This window comes from Pan paniscus, chromosome 13 (assembly GCF_029289425.2).
Source record: "Pan paniscus chromosome 13, NHGRI_mPanPan1-v2.0_pri, whole genome shotgun sequence".
Taxonomy (NCBI): domain Eukaryota; kingdom Metazoa; phylum Chordata; class Mammalia; order Primates; family Hominidae; genus Pan; species Pan paniscus.
Genome location: NC_073262.2, coordinates 120,613,789 through 120,640,606, shown reverse-complemented (window position 1 = coordinate 120,640,606; position 26,818 = coordinate 120,613,789). Strand labels below are relative to the sequence as shown.

The window sequence follows — 26,818 nt, the reverse complement described above, 5'->3', positions numbered from 1 at the left end:
GGCTCAGGGGCTCTCAGAGAGGCCTCCTGAAGACCACTCCCCTTTGCTTGCCTGGTGCTCCAGCCAGGGGAGACGGGAGGGTTTGCAGAGGTTTCTGTCTATGGACATCCCCAGCTGTGACTGCAGGGCCAACTGCATGTGGAACACTGGTTCATTTCAGCGTTGGCTAAAATGTCAGTGAAGCCCCAGTAGGCTTAGAGTAGGGGGTCCAGAGGGGCATTGTGATCCTGGCAGGGAAGGACGCTAGAGGCAGGATCTTTCTCAGCCCCAGAGCTCTGGAGGACTTGGAGAAGTATGGAGAGAGGACCCTGACTCCTCTACCGGAACAAAGACTCTTCACTCAGGTACCTGCTTTAGGAAGGGCTGGAAATTGACACTTCACTTCAGTGTCCTCCCCTGACTTCTCAGAACCACCAAACAATAGATGGTTAGTCCCTTGTGCTGTGGACAACCTGTGTATCTGAATACTGCAGTCTTTTTTTCAGATGAAGAGTCAGTGTTTCCCCTTCATTCTGGGGTTTCCCAGGTAGATGTCTTGGGTGGTCCCTGGGCTGGGAGTTGGCACAAGTGGCTGGGCAGGTCCTTGTGAAAGAGGAGGCCGGTAGTTGCACGGTATGTGGTGCTGACAGAGAGCGGCATGGCATGGCCTTGGGTGAGTGGGGGTGGGAGGCAGGGGATCTGTAACCCTTCGTGCATGTGGCCCCGGGTCATGTATAGCACAGTATGCATAGGAGGCCAGGCAAGAGAACTTTTCTTGCTAAGTGACTCAGTCTAGGAACGAGGTCTCCAAGTGCCTACTCTGGGAGAGCTCTTATGTGTTGACGTGAGTTGGACTGTGTCCTTGTGTGTGTGTGTCCACAGGAGGGTGTGGGGCTGAGCCCTCCCTCCTTCTCCTGGACAGCTCCAAAGAACAGAGCGGGTGATTCACTGGCCCCCACCCACCCTCAGTTGGTCCAGCCAAGGCCAGAGCTCAAAGAGGAAGGGTTTTTTTTGGAGGGGAACGTGGTGGTTCCAGACAATGAGGTCCTGGGGCAGACTTTGCTGGATTCCCCCTTAGTGCTCCGTGGGAATACTTTTGGGTTTTGACCCAGCCTCCTTTCCACCCTCTAGACCCCCAACAATTGTCCCTGGGCAGAGGTGGGGGCGAGGGGAGGGGAGGGCTGGTGGGCAGGGGACACTGTGGGGAAGAAATAGGCCTGTGGAATGGTGGGAGGGGAGAACTGGGCCCAGGGAGGGGGAGAGGGGAGGAGGGGGAGGAAGTGGGGAAATGCAAACCAAATGTTGGCCCCGGGTACAGTCAAGAAAAACACACTCTCGCGGGAGCCTGGAGCGGGGCTCCCTTTCAGAAGGGCAGGAAAGGCTGGGACAGATGTTTGCAGGAAAGAAAGAAAGAAGAGGGGAAAAAAAAGAAATAGGAAAAAAATTGGAATGAAACCCACAGCCTGGGGGCAGGGCCATTCTTCCCCAGTCTCGGGCCCGATTTCTTCTGTGTTAAGGCCTGTCCTGGGCTCTGAGCTTGGCGCGTGGGCACCAGAGTCTGTCCCAGTCTGTGTGTGCAAATGCATGTGTGTTCCGAGGAGGCCAGGAAGGCAGGCACGGGTACTCAGAGAAGGGGAGGGGCCAAGGCACCCTGACTGTGCCGACTGTGCGGGCCTGGGGCTGTCTGTTCATCCATCAGTGGTCTGGAGGGTTCCAGGAGTGAAGGCCCCCAGGCTGGTTTGCCAGGGGCGGGGGTCTGCAGTGAGGAGGGAGGACTCCAGGCCCACCAGCACCAGATCAGAAGACTGAGGAGCCTTGGTGGCACACAGGGGTTGTGTGTCCGGGGGTGGGGGGCACGGCCTGGGGGGGCCCTGCCTCTGGTAGCTTTCCCTTTTCCCTGTCCCCTTTACACCCCCTGCAAAGCAGGGTTCCTGACCCTCAAGGCCACCGGTGAAGCCTGGGAGGAGGGAGGAGAGAGGAGGCTGGGACGAGGGGTGGAGTGGGGGGAGGAGGAGGAGGAGGGAGGGTGAGCTGGAGGCAGCAGGGCGAGAGGCCCGGCAGATGCTGGCGGAGCCGGAGCAGCCGCGGACTCAGAGAGCCCTTCTGCCAGCGCCCGCGGGGACTCTAGCTTCAGGGGCTCTTCACAGGCCCTGGGCGTGCCTCAGGGACGGGACCCGGCAAAGATGACGTGGATCTGTCTGTCCTGCATGCTCTGGGTAGGTCTGGCTGCTTTAGCTGCGACGTTACTCTTCCTCAAACCCCCCGCCCCCCACCGGCCCCTGCCACCTTATCCTTTTGCTGAGAGCCCGGGGTCGGGGGGTGTCAGTCTTGAAGGAGGGGCCTTTCTGTCTCTGACCTACAGAAGGACAGACTGACTTGAGCAACCCTCAGCCGGAAGACTTTCCCCACCAACAGGGCCCAGGCCCAGGGTCCCGGGTCAGTACATCCCCTGCCCCACCCCCCCGCCCCCCAATGGAGTCCCAGAGCTGTAAGTGGAAGGAGGCCACAGAGAAGTTTGCTTCTCTTTAGAGCCTTTCCTCCCGACTTGCATCCTACAATGGGGTGAAAATTCTTCACCGCCCCCCTCAGTTGCTGAGCCCAAGAGCTTGAGGAGGAGGCAGTGGTGGGGCTGTGGAGCAAAGAATAGTAGCCCCAAATATTAAGTCTGGAAGAGCTGGGCTGTGGGAGAATTCTCAGAGTCCATCCCTTTTATTCCTTCTACACCCAGTTTCAGCTTCCACCCACTGCCATCCCTTCCTCCACAGCCCTCCCCTGCTACCAAGACCTCTCCATCCTGGAGGAGGGAGCCATGGCCCGCTCTTCCCCCTTTCTCTCTTGGCTCCAGGTTCAGGGAGGTGGGTTTCAGGATGGGGATGCCAGGGGGGCCAGCAGAGAGGCCTGGGGGCCACGTGGTGAAGGTTAAAAGTCTTAAGGCCAGACCTGGGCTGAGGCTCCTGGGTAAAGGGGGATGGGAGAGGGCTGCCTGCTGCAGAAGGGCTGGGGGTCAGAGGAGGAGAGGACCCCTTCCTCAGAGGGGCTCCTGTGGGGCTGTCTTGGCCAGGCAAAGGCATGCATGGGGTCAGGAGGGCGAGGAAATCGTCCCTGGCTGAGGTTACTGTCGGGCTCTGAGAGAGTGATGGCTGGTTTGGGGGAGGGGGCTTCAGGGCTGTGATCCAGATGTGGCCTTTCCTGTCCCTTTCCTTGTTCTGGCCAGTCCTCGGGAGGGCCCTCTTGGCCCAGGCAAGCCCATGCTGGGGGCAGTTGTGGGAACACAAACTCGGGCAGCCAGGTGTCCTCTGGGCAAAGAAAGAAAGGGTGGGGGAGGGGGCCTGGAATGAGGCGGTTTGGGTGGCATGTTGGGCCGGGGTGCTGGGATGGATTGGATTAATAGATTGAGAGTGACTGGGGAGGCCTGCACACAGGATGCATTTGTGGTTTACTGGGCTGGTGTTGACCTCTGGGAAATGGGAGCCTTGGCCAGGTTCGTCTCTGTGCTGAGGACAGAGGTAGGCAGGAGGGAGCTCTGCAGCAAGAAGGATGGCAGGTAGACGTCCAGGGGTGACACAAGAAGGATGGCAGGTAGACGTCCAGGGGTGACACAAGAAGGATGGCAGGTAGACGTGCAGGGGTGACACAAGAAGGATGGCAGGTAGACCTCCAGGGGTGACACAAGAAGGATGGCAGGTAGACGTCCAGGGGTGACACAAGAAGGATGGCAGGTAGACCTCCAGGGGTGACGAGCTGCTGTGACTGGAGAGAGGGCTCTATAGATCCCTTCAGCTGACTGATACTGGGAAAAGTGCTTCATCCTGGTGAGCCTCTGCTTTCCCGTTGGTGAAATGAGGATTGCAGAGAAACAGGGTACAGAGAGGTAGGGATGAGATTTTGTATCCAATTCCCCAGGGCAGTGCCTGGCAGGTAGAGTGCCCTATGGGTGTTATACCCTCCCTGAGAGTAAGGGGAAGAGTCTGGGGACCAAGGCAGCTGTGAGTGCTGCCTCCTTGAGTGTCTTTATTTTTATTTATTCATTTTTTTTTAAATTGAGATGGAGTCTCACTCTGTCACCCAGGCTGGAGTGCAATGGCATGATCTTGGCTCACTATAACCTCTACCTCCTGGGTCCAAGCAATTCTCCTGCCTCAGCCTCCCGAGTACCTGGGACTACAAGTGCATGCCAACATGTCCAGCTAATTTTTTATATTTTTAGTAGAGATGGGGTTTCATCGTGTTGGCCAGGCTGGTCTCGAACTCCTGACCTCAAGTGATCCTCCCGTCTCAGCCTCCCAAAGTGCTGGGATTATAGGTGTGAGCCACTGCGCCTGGCCTTGAGTGTCTTTAAGACTAGAAAAGCCTGTGTCCCTCCCCTGTCTCCTTTTCCTCTCCTCTCCTAGTCCCCATCCTTTCTAGGCTGGCTGTGATGTCCATGGCCAGGATGGGCCAGAGACTGGGGCAGTAGGGACTGGACAGAGGAAGCAGTCCTGGCACCAGATAGGACTAGGCTCAAACCCTATTTCCATCATTTGGTATGGGCAGGCTTGGTAAAGCAGTTCCCTTCATGAGCCTCAATTTCTTGATCTGTAAAGTGCGGAGAATAATATACTCCTTGTATGGCTAGGGTGGGGAAAGAGACAATAGATATCAAAAGATCAGGTATGTAGGCATGCAGTAGGTGCTCAGCAAATGCTGGCCCCTTTCCAACTCCACAGTCTCCTGCCTGGTTCTTGGGATCCTCTGTATCCCAGACCTGATGCTGGGGGAGGATCTCCCTGGGAAGGGTGTCATGGGACAGGGCTCTACTCCTTGGGCTCTACTCCTGGGCTGACTGCCCAGGGACTCTGACCAGCTACTCTGAGGCCAGGAACTGACTGAGATAGTTCTTGTGCCCTAGAGTGAGTGCTTGCATCTATTGGTTCACATGTTCCTGTATGGGGAAAGCTGCAATTGTGTCGTCTAAGAAGTAATATATCTGTAGTGCATAGTTTTAACAAGCCCTAGGAATAAAAATCACTTTATTAGCTGAGGAGCAGAGCTATTTATTATGCATAACTTGATTTTCTCATCAAGTGCTCCCATTTGCTATTACATATTCAAGTACGGTTTATTTAGAAAATAATTGCATGCCTAGCAATTGAGGCTTTTTGATGTTGTGCTGGTGGAGTTAGAGGTGGAGGCCCTTCCTTCCAGAGGGACTCGCTGGTCCTCAGGAACTGGGAAGGGGCTCAGGGTGAGGCTGAAAGAGCCACCAGGCAGGGGCTGGGGGTCAAGTGCAGTTTTGGCTCTGCCCTGAGCCAGCTAAGTGGTCTCAAGCTGGTCACTCGACTTTTCTGGACCTCACTGAAATTTGGGCTCTATTCTCTAAGGCCACATCCAGCTGCAGACGATGATGTATTTTGTTTCCTGGAGTTGGTGTCCTGCCCAGTGCTAAGCACACATTTTTGACAGAAGGGGCCTCAGGAGCTCTGGATTCCTTGTGCACAATTCCGGCCATGCAGACATCAATCTGACTCTTTGGTCCTGAACTCGTTCTCTCTAGTTTGGTTGACCTGTAAGGGCCTCCTGACTGTGGGTTTGGGAGGTAGGCTGGGCTGCATGAGAATCGCCAGGGTCTGAAATAAGACTCTCCTTTTGCAAAGTTTTGCAAAGTAATGTGTGAGGCACAAAATTGGGAAGAGCACTGCCCTTTTATTCTGCAGTGTTGAAAGGAAGTGTAGCATGCTGGCCGAGAGTGCAATGCCTGGGCTGGATCCCGGGCCTGTCACTTGACAGCTGTGTGACCATAGGCAAGTAGTTTCACATCTCTGTGCTTTGGTTTCCCCACCTACCTATAGGGTTGTTTGGTTTTGAATGAGCTAATCCACACATACATTTAGAAAAGTGTCTCTCACATGTAAGAGCTCAAGAAATGTTAGTGCTTCTTGTAGGATGGCACATTTTCAAGGCTACCCAGCAAGTCAGAGTCAAGCCTCCAACCCCATCTGCTGCATCCTCTGCCAGGCTTCTCCATTCTGGGAATGCTTTGGGGCAGGACATGTGGGGTCCGTGAGAATCAAGCCCTAAGAATGACGCATGAGCCCTAAGTCAGCGAAGAGGACTGTGGCGGGCAGCCCAGGGTCAGGGCACGGTGTTGGGGAGGTCGTATGATGGAAGAAGCATCCCATCATTTGGCTTTCTAACCACACCCCCCACGCAGCTTTCCATCCTTTTCACAGATTATTATGGAGGGCCTGCTCTCTTCAAGCTGCTTGCACATACTGGCACATGATTGCAAGCAGGATGGGTGTTACCAAGAGGGAACCTCTGGGGGATGTAAGGGGGACCTAACCTGGACTGTAGGGAGAAGGTGTCAGGAAAGACTCCGCGGGAGGTGAATTTTAAACTAGATCTAAAGATGAATCTGGCCAGGCACAGTGGTCACACCTGTGATCCCAGCACTTTGGGAGGCCAAGGAGGGAGGATTTCCTGAGCCTAGAAGTTCAAGACTGGCCCGAGCAACATAGTAAGACCATGTCTGTATGAAAAATAAATAAGTTAGCTGGGCATGGTGGTATGCGCTGGTAGTCCCAGCTACTTGGAGGCTGAGGTGGAAGGATCACTTGAGCCCTGGAGGTCAAGGCTATAGCGAGCTATGATTACACCACTGCACTCCAGCCCAGGCGACAGAGCAAGGCCCAGGGCCATGGAGGAAAGGCCCTGGGAAAGTTCCTCACTCCAGCGCAGGGCGTCATTGTGAGGATTAAATGAGGAAATCCAGTCCAATCCCTCACTAGAGTGCCTGGCCCCACTGATGGGGCCTCAGACTAGCCCCATCTCTGAGCAGTTCCACGACAGGACATGATTTCGTTTCAGTGCAGAAAATGGGCTTGATATTCAGAAATGTGGGCAACCTGCATTAGGAAGGAGGAGAGAGAGAGAGAGAGATGCTGATGGAGAGAACTCATCTCGCTCAGGAGAGAGAGAGAGAGAGAGAGAGAGAGACACTGATGGAGAGAACTCATCTATCTCACTCAGGAAACTGAGTCAGGAGCTAAAGGCTCTTGGGCAGTGGCCTGGGAAGTGCTGGGGAAATGTCACTGTCTGCCCTTCTTCCTTCCTTGGCGATTCCTGGTGCTTGGAGTCCAAGAGCATCTCCTCAGCCAGAAGATGACAGTACCTGGTCACCTGGTGTCTTAGCTTGTAACAAGTGTAGCCCCACGTTCTCTCTCTTCTGAGGGCTGGTTCATGGGAATGGGGTATAATTTCACTACAGAAAACAGAGGCCAGGCAGTAGCTTCACCCATGTGATTTTTCAGACTTGTGCTAGACTCAGAGGACACAGAGCAGATGTGTGTCTGACACGTCTACCTGGCAGGTAATCTGACACACACAGAAAAGACAACACGAATCGCTCACCGCTGCTGAGCGCTCACCATGCGCCAGGCCCCATTCCACCGACTTTACGGCATAATCTCATTTCATCCTCACAACAGCCTATGGGAGGTGACTGTCATTGGTCCATTGAACAGATTAGTAGAGTGAGGCAGAGCAAGTTAAGCACTTTGCCCAGGTAACAAGTGCAGGGGCCGTTAGACTGCAGCAAGTACTGCTGTAGGCTCAAAGAAAGAGCGACTGGGAAAAGCAGGGGACACTAAGGTAATCATATTCCTCCCCAGAATTTTAGCCTGCACTGATGCATGAGGAAATGATCAAAATCCAAATCGAGGGGCATTCTGCAAAACATCTGTCCTGTAACCTTTAGAAACATCAGTGTCAGAAAGAAAAATGAGAGGTGGATAACGTGTCTAGTTTAAAGGATGAGAGACCCAGCCACTAAAGGCAGTTCAGGATCCTGATTGTGTCCTGAATCCAAAATGAAAATGAAAACAATGCCCCGGCTCTCATGGACATTCTTGGGGCAGTAGAATGACTGTATTAGACAGTGGGATTGTATTGATGCTGAATTTCTGAGTGTGATCATAGGAGAAGGGAACGTGCGTGTTCATCTTTTCCAAAGCTTTTGCACTTTTCAAACTAAAATGAGACAGTGGGTAGGGATATGGATTCTGACAGGGGTCCAGGGGTATCTGGGAAGACCCCTGCTGAGGCGATGAGGTTTGAATCAAGCCCTTGAATGTGCCTAGAAGCTGGACAAGCAAAGAGGGGAGGAAGGGCATTCTGGGCAGAGTCTTAGAGGTGCAGTGGGGTGGCGGGTGGCTGGAGAGCGTGGAGCAGCCTGGGTGGACACAGGGCAGGGAGCCGGGAAGTGGATCTTGGGGATTGGGATTGGCAGGGTGGGCTGGGTAGGGACCAATACTTCTTCTCCTGCTGGCTCCGGGGAGGGCAGGGTTTATTCTGGACATCTGGGAAGACATGGCAGCATTTGGGGTGAGTGGAGGTGCCAGACCTTACAGAGCTGTAGTTGTGATCCTGGGAGGCTGTGTAGGGGCAATGGGTGGGAGCAGCCTGGTGTCGGGGCCCAGGAGGCTGCTGCAACAGCCCTGGGGAGAAGTGCCAAGGCCTGATATAGGGCAGAGGCAGTAGGATTAGAAAGCATAGGATGATGAGTGTTTAGGAGGCAAAATTCACAGGATTTGGCAACTGGTTAGTTGGGGGTGGGGGAGGTGCCGGGAGGAGTTGAGAGTGACTCAGAGCTTTCCACCCGGGGCGACCAACAACATGGTCAGGCCAAGAACATGGCTAGGGCATGGGGGTGGGGGATTTGTGTGTGTAAAGGTGAAGTGGGGTTGGAGGAAGCTGGGATTTGAGGTGCCCGTGGGACTCCCAGAAGCCAGCCTGCAGCCCCACTGGGGATCTGAGCCTTCCCCACATAAACGACGCTGGATGCCCACCAGGCCTCCCAGCCTAAGGGTGAGGGGGCATGGGGCAGTGGATGGCCAGGAGGCTGAGTGAGTGCGACAGGAGTTGACCTCCCAGGTCTGTCCTAGGCCTGTGTGTGGAGATCCCCTTCTCTGGCTTGCAGACTCTGGCCCTCTCCCCACATCATCCAGGGCTTTTTGGCCACAGGAAGGCTTGTGGGAGGCAGTGCTGAGGGAGTTTTGTAGGAGGAGCTCAGGAGCTGGGGACCCCGGGGTCTATCACCCCCTTTCATCACCACCCAACCCTCACTGCTGCTCTGCCCCCATGGGGCAGGGAGGAACCAACAAACAGACTTTCCCACCCCAGGGCCAAGGACTCTCGCCAAGGCTGTCCAAGCCAGATGTGCCACACCCCTCTGGCTGAGCGGCCTGGGCAGGAAAGCTGGGCTGCATGGAGGGAGGGAAGGGAGAGGAAGCCCCGAGGGCCACGAAAGCCCTCTGATGCTGGGTGGGCTGGTCGCAGGGTGGGGGCTAGAGCTCTGGGCTTGGAGGGAGGAGAAGAAGGACTTATAGGCTGGAGCCCTTCCCCTTTCCTGGGCCCTGGCTCTTGAGAGAGGTGGGGGTTGAGGGGTGTGGGTGTGGAGAGACCAGGCAGCTCCCAGCTGTGGCTGTGTCTCCTTTTGCCCCTGAGTTTTCCCCAGGTAGGTTCCTTTGGAGCCAGCAAAGGAAGGGCCCGGGGTGTGCTCCGTGAGGCCGTCTGCCACTTGTCGGGAAAAGTGACGATCATTGCCCTAACAAGCCACTACCCTTGAAAAGCACTTTGCACTTTTTGGGGCTTGTTTACATCGTCTGCCTCTACCTGCAGAACAACCCGAGGGGAGGGCTGGGTAGGTACCAGGCACCCCGCTTTTCTTCTTAGCCCATATTTTTGCATCTGATTGTTAAGTTTTTTTTGTTCCCACTGAGTCTCGTTATGCCTTCTTGCAGTGCCTGCCCCCTGGTTTTGGTTTTGCCTTCTGAACTTCGGATGATGTCTGGTGCCTACTTACAATAACTGTTCCTTCATATATTTGAGGATAGGAGGCTCACCGACCCTAGACTTTCTCCTCTAGCATCCTGGGAACATCAAACCTATGGGACGGCTGTTCCAACAAGACCAGCGCAGTGTCCCTGTTTCACAGCGGAACTAAGTGGATGCCAGCAGAGCCTGGGGGCCACTTGCCTGGAGGTGGCAGAGCTAGTCCCTCGCTCCTACCAGAGTTTCACAGCCTCCTCCTTGGAGGAGTGATGTCTCCTCATTCATTCCACTCTCTGAATCATCTGCAAGTCCCACCCCCATCACTTTCAGTCCCTTCCTTCCAAAGGGAATGTTGTGTCATTTCCCCCTCTCTCTACACTCAGACTGTCTGGTCCAAACTCCTCATTTTCTTGTGGGGACTGTGAGGCTCAGGAAAGGTCACTGATATTTTCAATGCCACATAGCCTAGAAGGCAGTTCTCCAGACTCCTCCCTCAGTGCTCGCTCAGCCAGAGCCAGAACTCAGTAGGGCTGAGGGGCAGGAATGTCCTGGGGCATCCCCTGTGGCTGCTTAGAGAGGCCTAAGCAAGGGCAGAGATGGACCTGAAGCCCTGTCCCTGCCCTCCAGGCCCCAGGGGGGAAATATTTTGTAAACTCAGATTTCTTGGGGCTGGGCTGGCAGGGCAGGCAAAACTGGGGCCCCTGGGAGAAGCTGTTCTGGAAGGCTGCACGTGCCACCCATGGGGTCACTGGGCTGCCAGGGCTCTCTTCTGGGAGACTCTGCTGCCCCAACTGTGCTTTGGGAAGAAGGCCTATATCCCTAGGGTTTGGGAAAAGGGCTGGATATGGGGCATGGGGAGGGAAGTTTGCTGGGTAAGTGGCAATGGGAAGCTTTGCCTGACTTTGTGGGGTGGGAGAGACAGGCTTGTGGGTTGCCAGAGTCGGACCAGGAGAGCTGGCTTTAGGGTTTCCTTTCTGCCTCCCCCAGACAGCACTTAAACTGAACCCCAGGTCCTCTCTCTGCACCTCCCCCACCCCCAGGCCTGGACTGCTGCAGTTGACACTGACCAGGGCCCCCACCCTGGAATGTTTGTGGCAGAAATCTAAGGGAAGTCCCCCAAGTCCAGGCCCGAGACGGAAACCAGGGGAAGTGAGATAGATGAACAGAGGAGACTTACCTGCCCCTTCTTGTGGGATGGGGGTCAGAGAGTGAGGCCCAGAGCTGGGCAGTACCCTGCCCCACCCTCACCCCAGCCCCAGCCAAAGCTCCTAGAACCTAGCTCTCTGGAATATCAGAACCCAGGAGGTGGCTGGCTGGATCTACCCCTCAGAGGCCTCCCTGACCACCAGGGGGCACTGCTGGGCTCCAGCTCCCCATCCTCCGCAGTCCCCACTTCTAGCCTGGGCTTTTGTCTCTGCTCCCCCATCCCTGACGTCTCTGTCTGCTTCTCTCTTTGAATTTCTAACCAACTTCAGAAAGGTTGAAAATACAGTGCAAAGAACATTTGTCCCCTCCAGAACTCTGAGAGTAAGTTGCTGACATGATGCCCCACCACCGTTAAATACTTTCCTGATTTTTCTACAAGGACTCTCTTACCTGACCAGCCCCGCTATCAAAATCAGGAAATTGACATGGATACTTTAATACCATTCAGTCTAGACCCAGGGAAGTCCCGCCAGTGGTCCCAGTGATGTCCTTGTGGGCATCAACAGAATCTGGTTCAGAAGCTGCCGTTACTTTCGGTTGCCAAGTCTTTTTGCTGCCTTCAGTCTGGAAAGCTCCTCAGCCTTTCCTTGATTTTCATGACCTTGTCACTTTCGGAGATTCCAAGACGTTTAATGTGTAGGTTGTCCCTTAGTTTGGGTTGGCCTGATGTTTCCTCATGATTAGGTTCAGGTTGAGGCTTTCTGGCAGGGATACCGCAGAAGCGGCGTCTGTTCTCAGTGCACCCCTGCTCCCAGCTTGGCTTCATCATCCCATTACCATTGCAGTGATGTTAACTTTGATCACTTGATTAAAGTGGAGGAAGCCAGGAAAAGTTACTTTCTTCCTCTTTGTAATTTCTAAGTATGATGTGGGGAGGTGCTTGGAGATGACGTAAGTATCTTGTGCCTTATCAAATTTTGTTTATTCAGTTACAGTCATGAGTCACTTAACAATGGGGATACATTCTGAGAAATGTGTTGTTGGGGGATTTTGTCATTGTGCAAGCACTATAGAGAGTACTTATATATACCCAGACGGTACAGCCTACTGCACACCTATGCTACTGTACGGTATAGCCTGTAGCTCCCGGGCTAAAATCCCGCACAGCATGTCACTGTACTGAACGCTGTAGGCTGGGAACTGTAACAGGTGGTAAGTATTTATATATCTAAACATATCTAAATGTAGAAAAGGGACACTAAAAATACAGTATCATAAGTTTATGGGACCACTGTCATTATGTGGCGATGACTGCATTTCTGATCGTCAGCAAAGACGCATTTAAGCCATTCCTATCATCATGTATTTTGATGCTCTGATCTTCCTGGATTTGGCCTTTGGGAGCTCCTGTGTCCTTCTGTCTCTCTTTCATTCTCTGACCCCCTTGTTAGTTTCTGCATGTCTCTGTCTGCCTTTATCTTGGTCTTTCTTTCTTCTCTGTCTGTCTGTTGCACCTCTCTCTCTGTCCTGTCTGCTTCCCGCACCCCTCTCTCTCCCCTGTCCTTTTCTCTTTCTCTCTGTCCCCCTCTCTTTCTATGCCTTTGCCTCTTTGCCTCTCTGGCTTTCTGCCTCTGACTCAGTCTCATTTTGTCTGTTTTTCTCTCTGTCTTTCTATGGCTTAGTCTCTGTCACTCAGGACTCACCTCTGCAGTGTCTTCAGATAGGAGTCCTAGACACGCTGGCTTGTGTGTGGGATACCATCACTCTCCCTCCTCTGGACTCACAGTCCTCCTCTCCAGCCTCTATTTCAGACCCAGGGGGCTCTGGAGCAGGTGCAAGGAGGGGAACAGGAATGAGTGGATTTTCCTCCCACCTGCTCTGCACACTGCAAGGCTGGGATCATGTCTCTGTGTGTGTGCCCATGTGTGTGGAGGGGTGTCAGAGAGGTCTGTGCCTGGGAGAGGGGAGAGAGGGAGCTGCTGGTGTCTGTGTCTTGCCCCCTCCTGCTACAGCTGGGAAGGGAATCAGGTTAGACCCCAGGGTGAGTGCCTGGGGCAGGGGATGCTTTCTGTGGGGAGTCCTCTGAATAGGCCCCCCTGCCCCGCAGTGGGGCCCACAAGGTGGGCAGTGTCTGTGCAGGGCTTTGCATCTTAGAGCATGTTCCCATATGTGATTTCAAAGGACAGACTATCAGAGCTCCAGGGGTGTGGTGCCATACAGAGAGAGAAACTGAGGCCTGTGGTAGTGGTGGAGTGGTGACTGACCCAGGGCTTTATGGTAAGTCAGGCTCAGAGGAAGGCTTGGGCCACCAGCCTGCCTCTCATGCATGAGGTGGTGTCATTTAAAAAAGGATAGTCACATCTCTGTGTTTTCATAATGCAAATAATTGAAAATAAAAATAAAGATGGAAGAAGCCTTCCGGGCTGGGGCAGGGGATGGTGGAGAGGGTGGAATGGGGAGAGAATGAGGGGAAATGGCACTGTGGGGCCATGGGTTAGAGAAGCGAAGGCCCATCAGCAGTACAGTGGACAAATGAACCTGCTGCATCTACACAATGGGACGGCGCACGGCAGAGACAAGGGAGAAGCTGTGTTGGATGCAGCCACCCAAAGGGACCTCAGATTCATGGTGTGTGAAGGAAGCCAAACGCAAGACTATGCACTGGATAATTCCATCTTGAGGAGGTTTAAAAATCTGGCACCATGACTCTTTGGTGATGGAAGCCACAATAGTATTAACCTTGGGGCGAGGGGACACTGACTGGGAGGAGCCATGAGGGAGTCTTCGGGGATGTGGCTCTGTGGGGTGTATGTGTGGAACGTATCGAGTGATACATTTAAAATGAGTGCAGTCTGCTGTGTGTGAGCCATGCCTTCATAATAAATGAAAAAAAGCCAAGGTAGGAAGCCATGCGGGGGCTGCAGGTCCCTGGAGCTGGACTCTCCAGCTGCTGTCTGGACTCAGGCCACGGGCCCCACCTGAGTCTGGGATGAACATCCTGTCACCCCACACCTTTCTCTGTCCCTGGGCCCTCCTCCCTCCTCTGGACCCTGAGGGGCTCTTGCCATCCTTTTCCCTGTCCCTGCCTACCTCTCCCCCAGGCTCCTCTACTCCTTCCCCAGGACCCCAGCCTTCTACCCAGGGCTGACTCTGTGCCTCTCCTCCCACAGCCAGAGGATCTGGAGGCCCCCAAGACACACCGCTTCAAGGTGAAGACCTTCAAGAAGGTGAAGCCCTGTGGGATCTGCCGCCAGGTCATCACCCAGGAAGGCTGCACCTGCAAAGGTGAGCAGCGGTCTGGGCTGTGGGGGATGGGAGCACCCATCAGGGGAATGAGATGGCTGGGCCTGGGCCAGGCTGGGACTCTGCTGTGCACACATCCTTGGGGTCCCAACCTGACGCCTTGTTCTCATCTGGTGGAGGATGCTGAGCTCACTGGATGACAAGCATGTGGGTGGGTGTGGTGGGCATGGCAGGTGGAGGGTAGCATGGAAATGGCATGCAGCTTGTATGAGGATGAATGGCATGAAGAAGGTATATGGTTTTCATGTGGGTGGCATGAAGAAGGTATATGAGTGGCATGTGAGTGGCATGTGGAAGATGCATGATTAGTATGTGGTGGCATGTGGAGGTTTTGTTGAGGGTGTGTGGATGGCGTGTGGCTGGTGTGTGGTTGATGCGGGTTGACGATGTGTGGCTGGTGTGTGGATGATGTGTGTTGAGGGTCTGTGGCTGGCATGTGGATGGCGTGTGGATGATGTGTTTGGAGGGTGTGTGGCTGGTGTGTGGTGGCATGTGGAGGTTGTGGTCAGGGTGTGTGGCTGGTGTGTGGCCTATGTGTGGATGGTGTGTGGATGATGTGTTGAGGGTGTGTGGCTGGTGTGTGGTGGCATGTGGAGGTCGTGGTCAGGGTGTGTTGCTGGTGTGTGGATGGTATGTGGCTGGTGTGTGGATGATGTATGCTGAGGGAGTGTGGCTGGTGTATAGATGGTGTGTGGATGATGCGTGCTGAGGGTGTGTGGATGATGTGTGTTGAGGGTCTGTGGCTGGTGTGTGGATGATGTGTGTTGAGGGTGTGTGGCTGGTGTGTGGATGGCGTGAGGATGATGTGTGCTGAGGGCGTGTGGCTGGCGTGTGGATGGCGTGAGGATGATGTGTGCTGAGGGTGTGTGACTGGTGTGTGGATGGCGTGAGGATGATATGTGCTGAGGGTGTGTGACTGGTGTGTGGCTGGTGTGTGGATGATGTGTGCTGAGGGTGTGTGGCTGGTGTGTGGATGATGTGTGCTGAGGGTGTGTGGCTGGTGTGTGGATGATGTGTGCTGAGGGTGTGTGGCTGGTGTGTGGATGATGTGTGCTGAGGGTGTGTGGCTGGTGTGTGGATGGCGTGAGGATGATGTGTGCTGAGGGTGTGTGGCTGGTGTGTGGATGATGTGTGCTGAGGGTGTGTGGTTGGTGTGTGGATAGCATGTGGTCTGTATGTAGAAGCTGTGTGGAGGGTTTGTGGCAGGTGCATTGAGGTCACATGGCTGACGTGTTTTGAGGCATGTGGATGGGATGTGGTTGGTGTGTGGAAGTCGTGTGGGTGGCATGTGCTTGGCACTGGGAGTTCTGCAAAGAAAGGACGCCCCAGCCCTCTCCTGTGGCAGCTCAGAGGCGACTTTAAGAGGCCCCGAATCAGACTCAGTGGAGGACCTGTTGTCTGCCAGGCTTTTCAATCGCTATTTTCATGAGCTCCTGGAATGGCCTGGGGCTTGGCTGTCATTATTGCCTGAAAAGTTGGTGTCTTGTCCCAGATCACACAGTGAAATCAGCAGGAGCTCCCTGCACCCAATATCAGTGGCTGACGTCTTCACTCACCCCGTTGCCCCATCTGATGCTTCCCTCTCCTTCACCCCCACGTCCCACCAATTGCAGGGCCTCCCAAGGACAGCTGGAGTCCCCGAGCTTCTTGGCATCATCCCCTCCCACTTCCACTGTCATCATTTCTCATGTGGGTGACTGACTCACCTTTGCCTTCTCCTGTCTCCTGACCTATTCTCTGTGACCCACTGTCCACACCAGCTTCCAGTGGGACTTAAAAACATAAGCCCAATTATGTCAGCTCCTGGCTTAAAGCCTTTGGGGGTCCCTCACAATCCCCAAGACAGAGTACAGACGTCTTTCCCTGGCTGCCAGGCCTGGTGGGCTCAGCCTTTGCCCAGCTCTCTGCCGCATGTTCCTCTGCTCCTGACTCCATGTTCAAACCACTGGCACCTCTCATGACTCCTCACTATGTTGGGCATGTCAAATATGCCAAGCAGGCCATGCCCTTTTTGCCCGGAGCCTTTGCTCATGAGGCTTTCTCTCCCTGGCTTCTCTCTCTTGCCCCTCCCTCCATGTCAAAGTCCCAGCAGGCTGGGAGGCTGGGCCTCAGAGCCCACTGAACAATTTCTAAAGCGCTTACTGCATACCAAGCACTCAAAGGCATGACCTCATCTGATGGTCACACCCCCCAAAAGGTGCTTGTGTCATCCCCGTTTTACAGAGGAGGAAACTGAGGTTGGCAGTGGTCACGTCGCTTGTCAAGGCACCCAGGAGTGGGGCCCGAGTGGGGATTTCAGGACGTGGGCTCTCAGGGGGAGGGAAAGTGGCTAACCAGGACTTTTGCAATACCAAAATCAGCCACGCGGTGTCACCCTCCTCCCAGGAGGTCTGGCTGGGACTTGCTGGCAGTTAGGGTTGGAGCCAGGGGAGAAGTCACAGAAGAATTGCTAGAGGTGAAGTTTTGCATTTTGTTTGCATAACAGCCCCACACCCTGCCCTGCGAAGATGCATAAATTAGCCCCTGGCCCTTCCCCACGGTTCCTTCCTTCCCTAGTGTCTTCCCGTCACTCCCGGGACTCCCAGTATGGTGATACGAGGCAGCCTGGGGGTGGGGGCAGAAGGAAGTCCTGCCAACATTCACTGTGTGACCTTGGGCATGTCTCTGGCTGCAGTCTCCGGTGGCCCTCACATTCCATGGCTCTAGGTTCCCCAGCTGACCTGGCCTGAGGGCTTGGGTTGAGGAGAGGATTTGACCCCATGTGAACAGAAGGCTCCCAGGGTGAGCAAGACATGGCCCTGGTTTCACCTAGATCTCAGCCTGGCCCTGCTGGTGTGAACCGGAGGGGAGGGTGGGTGGACAGACTGGTTTGGCAGCTCTGGCTGGGCTCTGGAGGGTGGGGAGTTTGGTGGGAAGAAAGCCAGGGCTACACTGTAGCAGGACCAGCAGGTGTCAGGACTGGGCCATGGAAGGTGCAGGGGCCAGGCCCAGATAGGGAGAAGGGAGGAAGACTCCTGACTGTATAGGTCATGTGTGCAGCCTCAGCAAAGGGACTGGGATCTCCAGGCCTGGGAGGAGGCTGGGGCTACTGGGTTCACTGGTGGGAGATGCAGGAGTGAAGCCACTGTCTGTGCTTTGGAGTCAGGAGCTCATGATGGCATGAGGTTGATAGTTCCCCTCATCCATCCATTTACCCACCCATCCAGGGCCACCCGATATGGTTGTATGGGATTTTCCCTGGCTGAGGGGGCATGTGTGGACCAAACTCCAGCTCATGTCTGTTCACTGAGCCTGACTCAGTGGGTTTACTCTGCTCTCAGCCTTCAAGTCTTGGCTACAACATGGCAACTCTCTTGATGAGTGGCTCTGGGTGATAGGTGGGGTGGGGCGCATGGAATGTCAAGGCCCTGGATTCCCAGTCTCCATGGGACTTGCAACATTGAAGAAAGTTCTGCTGGAGGCAGGGGGCAGTGAGGAAGCTCTTTTAGATCTGGAGACACTGGGGCGTTTGGCCTGTCTCCCCCGGTTGCCTGGACCTATAGCTTGGGCCGCTCTTCCGTTTCCCTCCCTCTTGCATTTCCCATTTGATGTAATATGTCCAAAAGAGGTGGGAAAGAGAGGAAAGGAACCTGGGGTCTGGTCCTGGTTTTGGAAGACTCAAAGATGAATAAGGCAGATAGGAAACTAAGAGGGTGGACATGCGGGCGTCATAGATGTACAGGCAAAGGGGTTCCGCCGGACCTGTGAACTCCTGTGAACTCCTGCATATGAACCCTGTCCTGGGTCTCTGGGGGGCTGCTGTGAGGAGCATTGAGGTTCTGTGTGCCTGTAAGATGGGTCCTCATGCTAGGACTGAAGGCTCTGTGTGAAAGATGCAGAGACAGATGAGACAATGGCAGGAGAACAGGTGCAGGGGCGTTGTTAGTGGCCCAGGCTCTATTTCTGGCCCTGCTTCTCACAACCTCTGTGATCTTGGATAAATCAATTAATAACTCAGGCCTCAGTTTCCTCATCTATGATTAAGGGGGCTGGACCAAGAATACTTGCTGAGGCCCTGACAGGGGGAGGGCCTGGAAAACTCCCTGGTTGGAGTCTGCAGAGGTAGGATAGCTTCCCCCACGCAGGCTGCTGCTCACCTCCTCCGCGCTGCGTGCAGCCATCTGGTAATCATGAACTGAGCTGTCCTCTGGGTCAGATGCTGTGCCAGGTCCTGGTGCTAAGAGCCAGCCCCTTACCTGGGAAGACAGACACAGTCAGACAATCATGCAGCACGGTGCCAAAGCTGACACAGGTGCGTGTGTGTGTGTGTGTGTGTGTGTGTGTGTGTAGGGCCGTTTCTGACTCAGTAGAGATGTTCTTATCAGGCTTCAGCAGGGAAGGCATGTGCAGGTTGGGTCTTGAGGGATGTATAGGAGTTCCTCAGTCCAAATAGTCGGCTTCCCACAGGTCCTTAGGGAAGTGCTCTATGGGAGTCCATGTGCACTGGAGGCCCCAGAGGGAGGCTGTGTGGACTTAGAGCTTTGCTCAAGGGCTCTACCTCCCACCAGGCCAAAACCCACAGGAAGAGACCAGGATGGCAGCTCAGCAGCCCGAGGGCTGCCATCAGGGCCTGATCTGGGACCCAGACTTGGATAAAACTTCACTTCTCAATGCCTCTGGTGAGCCTGGAATGGGGGACAGTCACCTGCAGTTTCCTTAGGGCAGGATGCACCTGGAAAGACGATCCGTCCTTTAACAGGACAAGCCTGTGCAGAAGCCGACACCCACTGGATTTGGGGAAACCTTGTTTCTAGGAACTCTTTCCCCCTGTTACTTCACTGGGGAACCTAGCTTCTGCCCTGTGTCTGAGGGCCTCCTTGGAGCCACCAGAGGTAGCCTGGTAGGGTGGGAAGACCCTGGGTTTCTAGCCCTAGCTTGCTATTAATACAACCTGGCTGTGTGACCCCAGGTGAGATGCTTAACCTCTCTGGGTCTGGCTTTCCCTTTTCCCTAAATGAGGAGGTGGGATTATTTAATGAGATTAGAGGCTCTAAACTGTGTTCTGAAGGAGCTGTAAGGTTTTTGGAGGAGCTTTAGGGGCCAAAGAGGGTAAGAAAGAGATGAATCCAAGGGAATCTTAAGGGGTCAGGGCTCTGGGACCCCTGCCCACCTCAGTCAGAGGAGCTGTGGTTTTAGGAGTTAAATCCATCAGGAGGCAGGATCCTGTGGTGATCCCGCCCTTGACTTAGATGTTCTGATTCAAATCCCCACTCTGACCCTTACTAGTGAGAACTTGGGCTGATTACTTCCCCCTCTAAGCCTCAGTTTCCTTAACTTTAAGATGGGACAAAAGCCGGGCACAGTGGCTCCCGTCTGTAATCCCAGCACTTTGGGAGGCTGAGGTGGGCGGATCATCTGAGGTTGGGAATTCAAGACCAGCCTGACCAACATGGAGAAACCCCATCTCTACTAAAAAAGAATACCAAATTACCCGGGCATGGTGGTGCGTGCCTGTAATCCCAGCTACTTGGGAGGCTGAGGCAGGAGAATTGCTTGAACCTGGGAGGTGGAGGTTGTGGTGAGCCGAGATTGCGCCATTGCACTCCAGCCTGGGCAACAAGAGTGAAACTCTATCTCAAAAAAAAAAAAAAAAATAAATAAATAAATAAAAATAAATGGGACAAACAGCAGTACCTCCCTCATCAGGTTACTGTGGGATTAAATGAGATTATATATATATATATATGCTGGGCTCCAAACAGAGCCTGATATATAGCAAGCATTCAGTGAATCTTAACCAGCGTCATTGTGATTCCACACAGGAGCCCATCTGCTTGAGGAATGTGGCTGTAAAAATAAAAGTTTGAACACTACTGGATGGGATGGTCTAGAACAGGGGGTCCAATCTTTTGGCTTCCCTGTGGCACCTTGGGAAAAGAAGAATTGTCTTGGGTCACACATAAAGTACACTAACACTAACCATAGCTGATGAGCTAAAAAAAAAAAAAAATCTCATAATGGTGCCAGGTGTGGTGGCTCACCCCTGTAATCCCAGCAGTTTGGGAGGCCGAGGTAGGCAGATCATGAGGTCAGGAGTTTGAGACCAGCCTTGCCAACATGGTGAAACCCATTCTCTACTTAGAGATACAAAAAACTTAGCTGGGTATGGTGGCGAGCACCTGTAATTCCAGCTACTCAGGAGGCTGAGGCAGGAGAATTTCTTGAACCCAGGAGGTGGAGGTTGCAGTGAGCCGAGATCATGCCAATGCACTCCAGCCTGGGTGACAGAGCAAGACTCTGTCTTGGGGGAAAAATAAAAATAAAAAAAGAGGCTGAGGTGGGAGGACCACTTGAGCCCAGGAGTTCGATACCAGCCTGGGCAACATAGCAGGACCCCATCTTTACACAAAATAAAAAAATAAAATAGCTGGGTGTGGTGGTGCACACCTGTAGTCCCAGATACTCCAGAGGCTGAGGTGGGAGGATCACTTGAGCCTGGGGAGGTCGAGGCTGCAGTGAGCTATGAGCACACGACTGCACTCCAGCTTGAGTGACAGATGGAGACCCTGTCTCAGAAAGAAAGACTAAAAAGAAGAAAGAAAGAGTTGGGTGCATATAAGAAACCATCTTATGTGCCCCCCTGCCTTGCAAAAAAAAATTCTCATAATATTTTAAGAAATTTACGAATTTGTGTTGGGCCGCATTCAAAGCCATCCTGAGCCACATGTGGCCTGCAGCCTGCGGGTTGGACAAGCTTGATCTGGAAGGTTTCTTCCTGTTCTTACTTCAGAGCCACACCATGTCCCCCGACCATCCCCTGAGACACCTTGTATCAGTCAAGGTTCTCTGCAGAAACAGAACCAACAGGATGTGTGTAGAAAAAAAGAGATTTATTTAAGGAATTGTCTCACGTGATTGTAGAGCTGTGGCAGGTTCAAAATCTGCAGGGTAGGTTGGCAGGTGGGGTACCCCTGCCTGTTGTAGCTCGAGTCCAGAGCCGTGTGCTGGCAGAATTCCTTCTTGCTTGGGGAGGTTGGTTTTCTTTATTAAGGCCTTCAACTGATTGGATGAGGCCCACCCAAATTATGGAGGGTCATGTGCTTTATTCAAAGTTTACTGATTTAAATGTGAATCTCATCTAAAAAATAAAACCAGCCGACTTTCTCAGAAACATCCAGAATAGTGTTTCACCGAATATCCAGGTACCGTGGCCTAGACAAGTTGATTCATTAAATTAACCACTGCATACCTCCAGCCCAGGTCCTGGAGATGAACCGGCAGGGCAGGGTGAGTGGCCGGTGAGCAGGCAGGTGGCCAGGCCTGTGCCTCTGTGCCAGCCAGGGAAGGAGCTGAAGCCGGACCGGGCATGCGAGTGGTTATCGCCGGGGTCAGGTGCACACTGAGGCTATGTGCTCATTTTCCGACCCAAGTCCAGGAGGAAAAGGCCATTTAGATCCCAACAATGTTGGCTTCCTGTGTTCCCGAGAGGCAGGAAGTAACCCCAGGACAGAGTACCGGCAGCCCAGCTGGGGCGGGAGCTGGGGCCAAGGGCTGGGGGTGCAGTTCTTCACCCCAGCAGAGTAATCTAAGGGTCCCTTCCCACTAAGGGGCTCTCTGCTCCCTCTCAGGCCACCACTGGGCCCTGCTGTGCAGGGGCAGTGCTGACATCGTGGGCAGAGATAGGGCTCCTGGGGCTCCATGGAGCTCCGGTTGGACAGGGTCACTGGCTCAGGAGGGTGCATACGTGGGTTTGTAATTTCGGGGGCCTTCTGTAGTAGCTGGGAGGCCATGATCTGCTCAGGTAGGGCCCATCCTGACGTGTGTATCTGGGGGAGGACTCAGGAGAAGAGAAGGCTGGGGTTTTCCTGCTCTTGTTTCTCCCTGCATGTCCCCATCCTTCTGATGAGAAATGGTACCTATGGAGTGAGCATCCCTGTCACTCATAGACTGGTCCCTGTCACTCACAGACTGGCTGTCTCCCCAGCAGTGTCTGATGTTCCCAGGGTTGGAACCTGGGTTTTTCCCCTTTCTCAGTTGAAGGGAGGAAGGGATGGGTGGCATTGGTGGTGGGGGTGTCTTAGGCTGTTACAGAATACCTTAGCCTCTTAAGAGTTACTTTCTGGGACACAATGACTAATTACTTGGTAGCGTAAGGGAAGTGAGGAAGGAGTTAAAGCGAGAGTTTGCAGGCACCAAGGGGAAAGGTAGGACCCAGGAGGTGGCCTCTGGCCTTGGTTCCCAGCATCTGCTACCTTTGGCTTTTGCATTCTGATGGGTCTTGCGTTCTGGTATCAGTGATTTAGTACTGCATAAAAAATTACCCGTAAACTTAGTGGTTTAAAATAAATACAGGCTGGGTCCATGGTTCACTCCTGTAATCCTCGCACTTTTGGAAACCCAGGCAGGAGGATTGCTTGAGCTCAGGAGTTCGAGACCAGCCTGGGCAAATGGCAAAACCCTCTCTCTACAAAAAATGCAAGAATTAGCAGGGCGTGGTGGCACAAGCTTGTAGTCCCAGCTGCTTGGGAGGCTGAAGTGGGAGGATCGCTTGAGCCTGGTAGATGGAGATTGCAGTGAACTGAGATTGTGCCACTGCACTCCAGCCTGGGTGACAGAGCAGAGCAAGACCATGTCAAAAAAAAAAAAAAAAAAAAAGAAGAAAAGAAAAAAAATCAAAATTATTATTCCACATGTTTTCCATGGCTCAGGAATTCATGAGTGACTTGGCTCGGTGGTTCTGGCTCAGAGTGTCTTATAAAGGTGCAGTGAAGATGTCACTGGGGCTGTATTCATCTGAAAGCCTGACCGGGGCTGGAGGATCCAGTTCCCACATGGCTCACATAATGCTGTCAAGCTGGGGCTGGCTATTGGCAGGAGGCCTCAGCCCCTCACCACATGGCCCTCTCCATAGGGCTGCTTGAGTGTTTTCACGACATGGTCACTGGCTTCCCCCAGAGCAAGTGATCCAAGAGACCAAGGCTGAAGTCAAAGTGTCTTTTATGGTTTAGCCTCAGAAGTCACACACTGTCATTTCTACAATATCTGACTGATTACATAAATCAGCCCTATTTAGTGTGGGAGGGGACTCCAGAAGGGCATGATGAGTAGCAGAGGCAAGAAATATTGGCAGCTACCTGCAAGGCTGGTTGCCACAGTTTCCCTTTCTGTAACACATCTGAATATTTCATCGATCTGAAAGTGAGAGGCCAGCAGATTGACAGGCCCAAACTTGAGATTACAGCAAGATGGATGCAAGTTAGAGAGGAGGACATACTGCCCCTTGGGAGGATATGTGAGACAGGTGGATAGGCACGCAAAGAGGGCTTCCCTGGAGGAAACTCAGCAAGCGGGCCTCCTTGGGGTTGGAGGCGGTTGCTTCTGCAGGTGTCAATATCCATTCATGGGGGCTTGGTCAAGCCTGTCCTGCTTGGCATCTGCCACTTGCTTTCAGTTTGCTAAGCTTTTGTCTTCTGGGCTGGGAGCTGGGGTGGGAGTGGTCTTCCCTCGTTCCCCTCTGTAGAGCTGCCAAGGACAAGCTTTCTGCATTCCAGTGTACAGGAAGCACTCAGCATAGCGTATTGCAATTACCTGATGATTTCTCCATTTGCCCCCCCACTTGAGGGCATTTGCTGAGTGTGTGCCCACTGTGTGACAGGCAGGGCTGCCCTGTACAGTCAGGCAGGCCATGCACTGCCAAGGGTGCCTACCGGAGAGAGCACAGGAGTCAGCCCACCCTTTGCCTACCAAGCCATGCATTTTGGCACAGGGCTGATGTGCCTGGAGAAAGGGCACCTTCTCACCATTTCCACAAAGACACTGTGCATGAGCCCATCTGTCTGTCCCCGGGGCTGGTCTGCCCAGGGGATGGGCCTCCTTCTAGTTTGCACAAAGATGCTGTATGGTCTCATGGGCCTGAAGCAGACACTGTCCTAGCTGCTGGGGCGACAGTGCGAAGGAGACAGGCATGCTCTCTGCCCTCTGAGTGTAGTGTGGGGAGATAGATTAGAGAGAAGTTACCCAGGGCAACTTCAGAAAATAACCAGGAAATAACCGGGGTGCTGAAAAACAATAATTGGAAAGCTACTCTAATTTGAGTGGTCAGGGGAGGCCTCTTTGAGGAGATGACTTTGGGTGGATTCCCGAAGGATAAGAGGGATTTGGTCCAGGGAACGATGGGGTGCTGGGGTGAGGGGGAGTGTACCAGGCAGCTGACACAGCAAGTGCCAAGGCCCTGAGGCACTCTGGGAACTGTCAGAGCACGGAGCATGCTGGAGGGAGGTGGAGTCCCGGCCCCCATTGTGTCCCTCATGTCTAGACTGGGGTGGATGCTTAGAGATGCCTTTTTGGTTGAACATGAGATGTTGAGGTGGCGGTCTACAGCTCAGGAACGATCTGAGAGTGGGGGGGACATGACTAAATGGGGGTGCGCATAAACCACAGGGGATATCTTCAGACAGGTCCAACTCAGCAAACATTTATTAAGCCTCTCCTGTGTACCAGGCTCCTGTCTCTCTCTCTCTCTCTCTCTCTCTCTCTCTGTGAGTGTGTGTGTGTGTGTGTGTGTGTGTAGGAGAGAGAGAGAGGCAGGTCCCCCTGGAAGGAGCCCACACTGTTGGACCCACAAAGGGGAAGTTTCCTCTATTTGGATGGGGTGGGGCAAGGGCGGCTGCTGGTGTCCAAGAGGGAACACCTTTGTGAAGTGAGGGAGTTGCTACCCGGGCTGGTGGTGGTGCTGAGGGAGAGGGAGAAACAGAAAGGCCAGAGTGATGGGTAACGCTTGTGTGGCTGAGTGGGGAGTATGTCCTGCTGTGGCCAGGGTGGAGATGTCCCTGAGCTAGGCTGGGTGGCTGGTGGGGTCAGGAAAACCTTGCTCAGCACCGGTGAGTCACAGGCCTGGGCTGGGCCAGGACTAGGTTCTGAGAGAAGAAGATCCCATGTTAGGGCCAGTGGCCAAGGTCCCTTTCCAGGCACCACCCAGTGTGCTTCCCAGCTTCTCCCCCTTCCCCATGCCCAGCCCCTTCTGCCTCAGACAAATCAGAAGCCTTAGTGTGGGGAACCCCGGAGCCTCCCTGGGCTGCTCCGGGCATTCATCTGTGCCTCAACCTCCCTTTCTGCACTCTGCTGAGAATCAGGTTGGTTCAAAGCTGGAAGGGGGTGGGGTGCAATAGATCCAGGAGAAGGAGGTGGATGGCTGTGGTCCTGGGCTGTGGCTGTTGAGGATTTGGAGTCAGGGCACTCCCCTATCTCCCCCTCCCCAGTTCTCTAACCAGAGTTCCTAACCCCCCAGCCTTAGCAGGTCCTGGGCAGCCAACAAGACCCAAAGCAGTGCAAAACCCAACTCGGGAGACCCCTCACCCACCCATGAGATCTGCAGGGAGGTCACCAAATCCCTTGGTGGAGTCCCAGAGCCCTGGGGGGTGGGGCGGCAGGGCTGGGGACATTCCAGGCTTGGGGAACCTTATAGGAAATTTGATTCCAGCTTCTGGTAATGGGAGGAAGAGCAAGTCCTGTGTGTGTGTGTGTGTGTGTGTGTGTGTGTGTCTGTGTGTTTCAAGTCATGCACATGAAGTTTATGTGAGCATCTGTTCACGTGTCTGTGTCCACAAATCTGTGTCAGGCTGCAACTGAGGGTGTCCCACAAAATTGTGTGTGTTGGTGCCCTGAGTCAGGGCTCTTCTTGGATGAATCTGTGTGTGTGAGACTGTGTGTGTGTGCGTGGATGGCTGTGTGGATGGGTGGGAGTGGTTCTGGGTGAGTGTGTGTGTGTGGGTGTAATGTGTATATGCGTGGGCCCTCTCCTGGACTCTGAATTGGGTCTGTGTGTCTGTCTCTGGGGCAGAGTAAGTGTGATTGTGGTTTGCGATGTCGTCTGCCTGCCTGGTGTGTGTGTAAGGGGAGAAGGCCCCCCCTTATTCCTTGGTGGGGCTGGCGTGGGGCCCGGGTCCGGGCTACCTCTGCCCCTGGCAGGGGTCCAGTGGGGGACCCCCCCCTTTGCTCCCCCCACCTTCCCGCACCCGGAGGGGCTCTGGCTCTGGGAGCCCCCTGCCTCCCCGGCCGCGGGTCCGCAGTCCCGGGCACTCCCGCCCCGCAGTCCCGGCAGCCGCTCCCCTCCGTCCCCTCCCTCTCTCCCTCTCTCCTTCCCTCCGTCCCTCCTTCCCTCCTTCCTTCCCGAGCGCGGATTGCGGGCTGGGGTGGGAGGAGATTTCGCGGAGTTTCCATTTCATACCTCGCGGCTAAAACTTTCTTTCTGTGTCTCGCCCTCTTGCAGTCTGCAGCTTCTCCTGTCATCGGAAATGCCAGGCCAAGGTAAGGGGCCGCGGGCTGGCGGGCCCGGGAGGACTTGGGACAGGCCTGGCTCGGGGGTCCCAGATTGGAGCGGGGGCGCCGGCGGGGCGGGGGCGGTGCCTGGGGCGTCCCTCCTCCTCTCTTTGTTTATGCAAAGCGCCTGGGCCTGGGAGCGGGCGCAGGTCAAGGTGAAGGCGAAGGCCCGGGGGCGGGGGCAGGGGCGGGCTGGGGAGTCCGGGGATCTGGGTAGGGGGCGCGGCGCGCAATCTGGGCGGTTACCGGGGGTGGCTGATGGGGACCGAGCTCCCAGGGAGCG

At 54.3% G+C, this 26,818-nt stretch overlaps 1 protein-coding gene and 1 long non-coding RNA gene across 7 annotated transcripts in view; one reads left to right on the top strand and one right to left on the bottom strand.

The window, feature by feature from the left end:
- Positions 1-26,818, top strand: part of TNS1 (tensin 1) — a 212,226-nt gene that overhangs the window by 5,505 nt on the left and 179,903 nt on the right. For 4 of the 6 annotated variants that reach the window (XM_063595275.1, XM_034955105.3, XM_034955104.3 and 1 more), the window contains exons 2-3: positions 14,106-14,220; positions 26,486-26,523. In XM_063595275.1, coding sequence (XP_063451345.1) covers positions 14,106-14,220; positions 26,486-26,523 — 153 coding nt within the window. Of the gene's footprint in view, positions 1-918; positions 2,196-14,105; positions 14,221-26,485; positions 26,524-26,818 lie in introns of those variants that run through there. The other 2 variants (XM_063595276.1, XM_057301512.2) reach the window with 2 other exon arrangements.
- On the bottom strand, positions 12,546-23,662 carry LOC112439076 (uncharacterized). The gene is made up of 3 exons (XR_004670321.3): positions 19,709-23,662; positions 18,375-18,473; positions 12,546-12,758 (listed from the first exon to the last, which is right to left on the bottom strand). It is a non-coding gene; the product is annotated as an uncharacterized LOC112439076 (long non-coding RNA).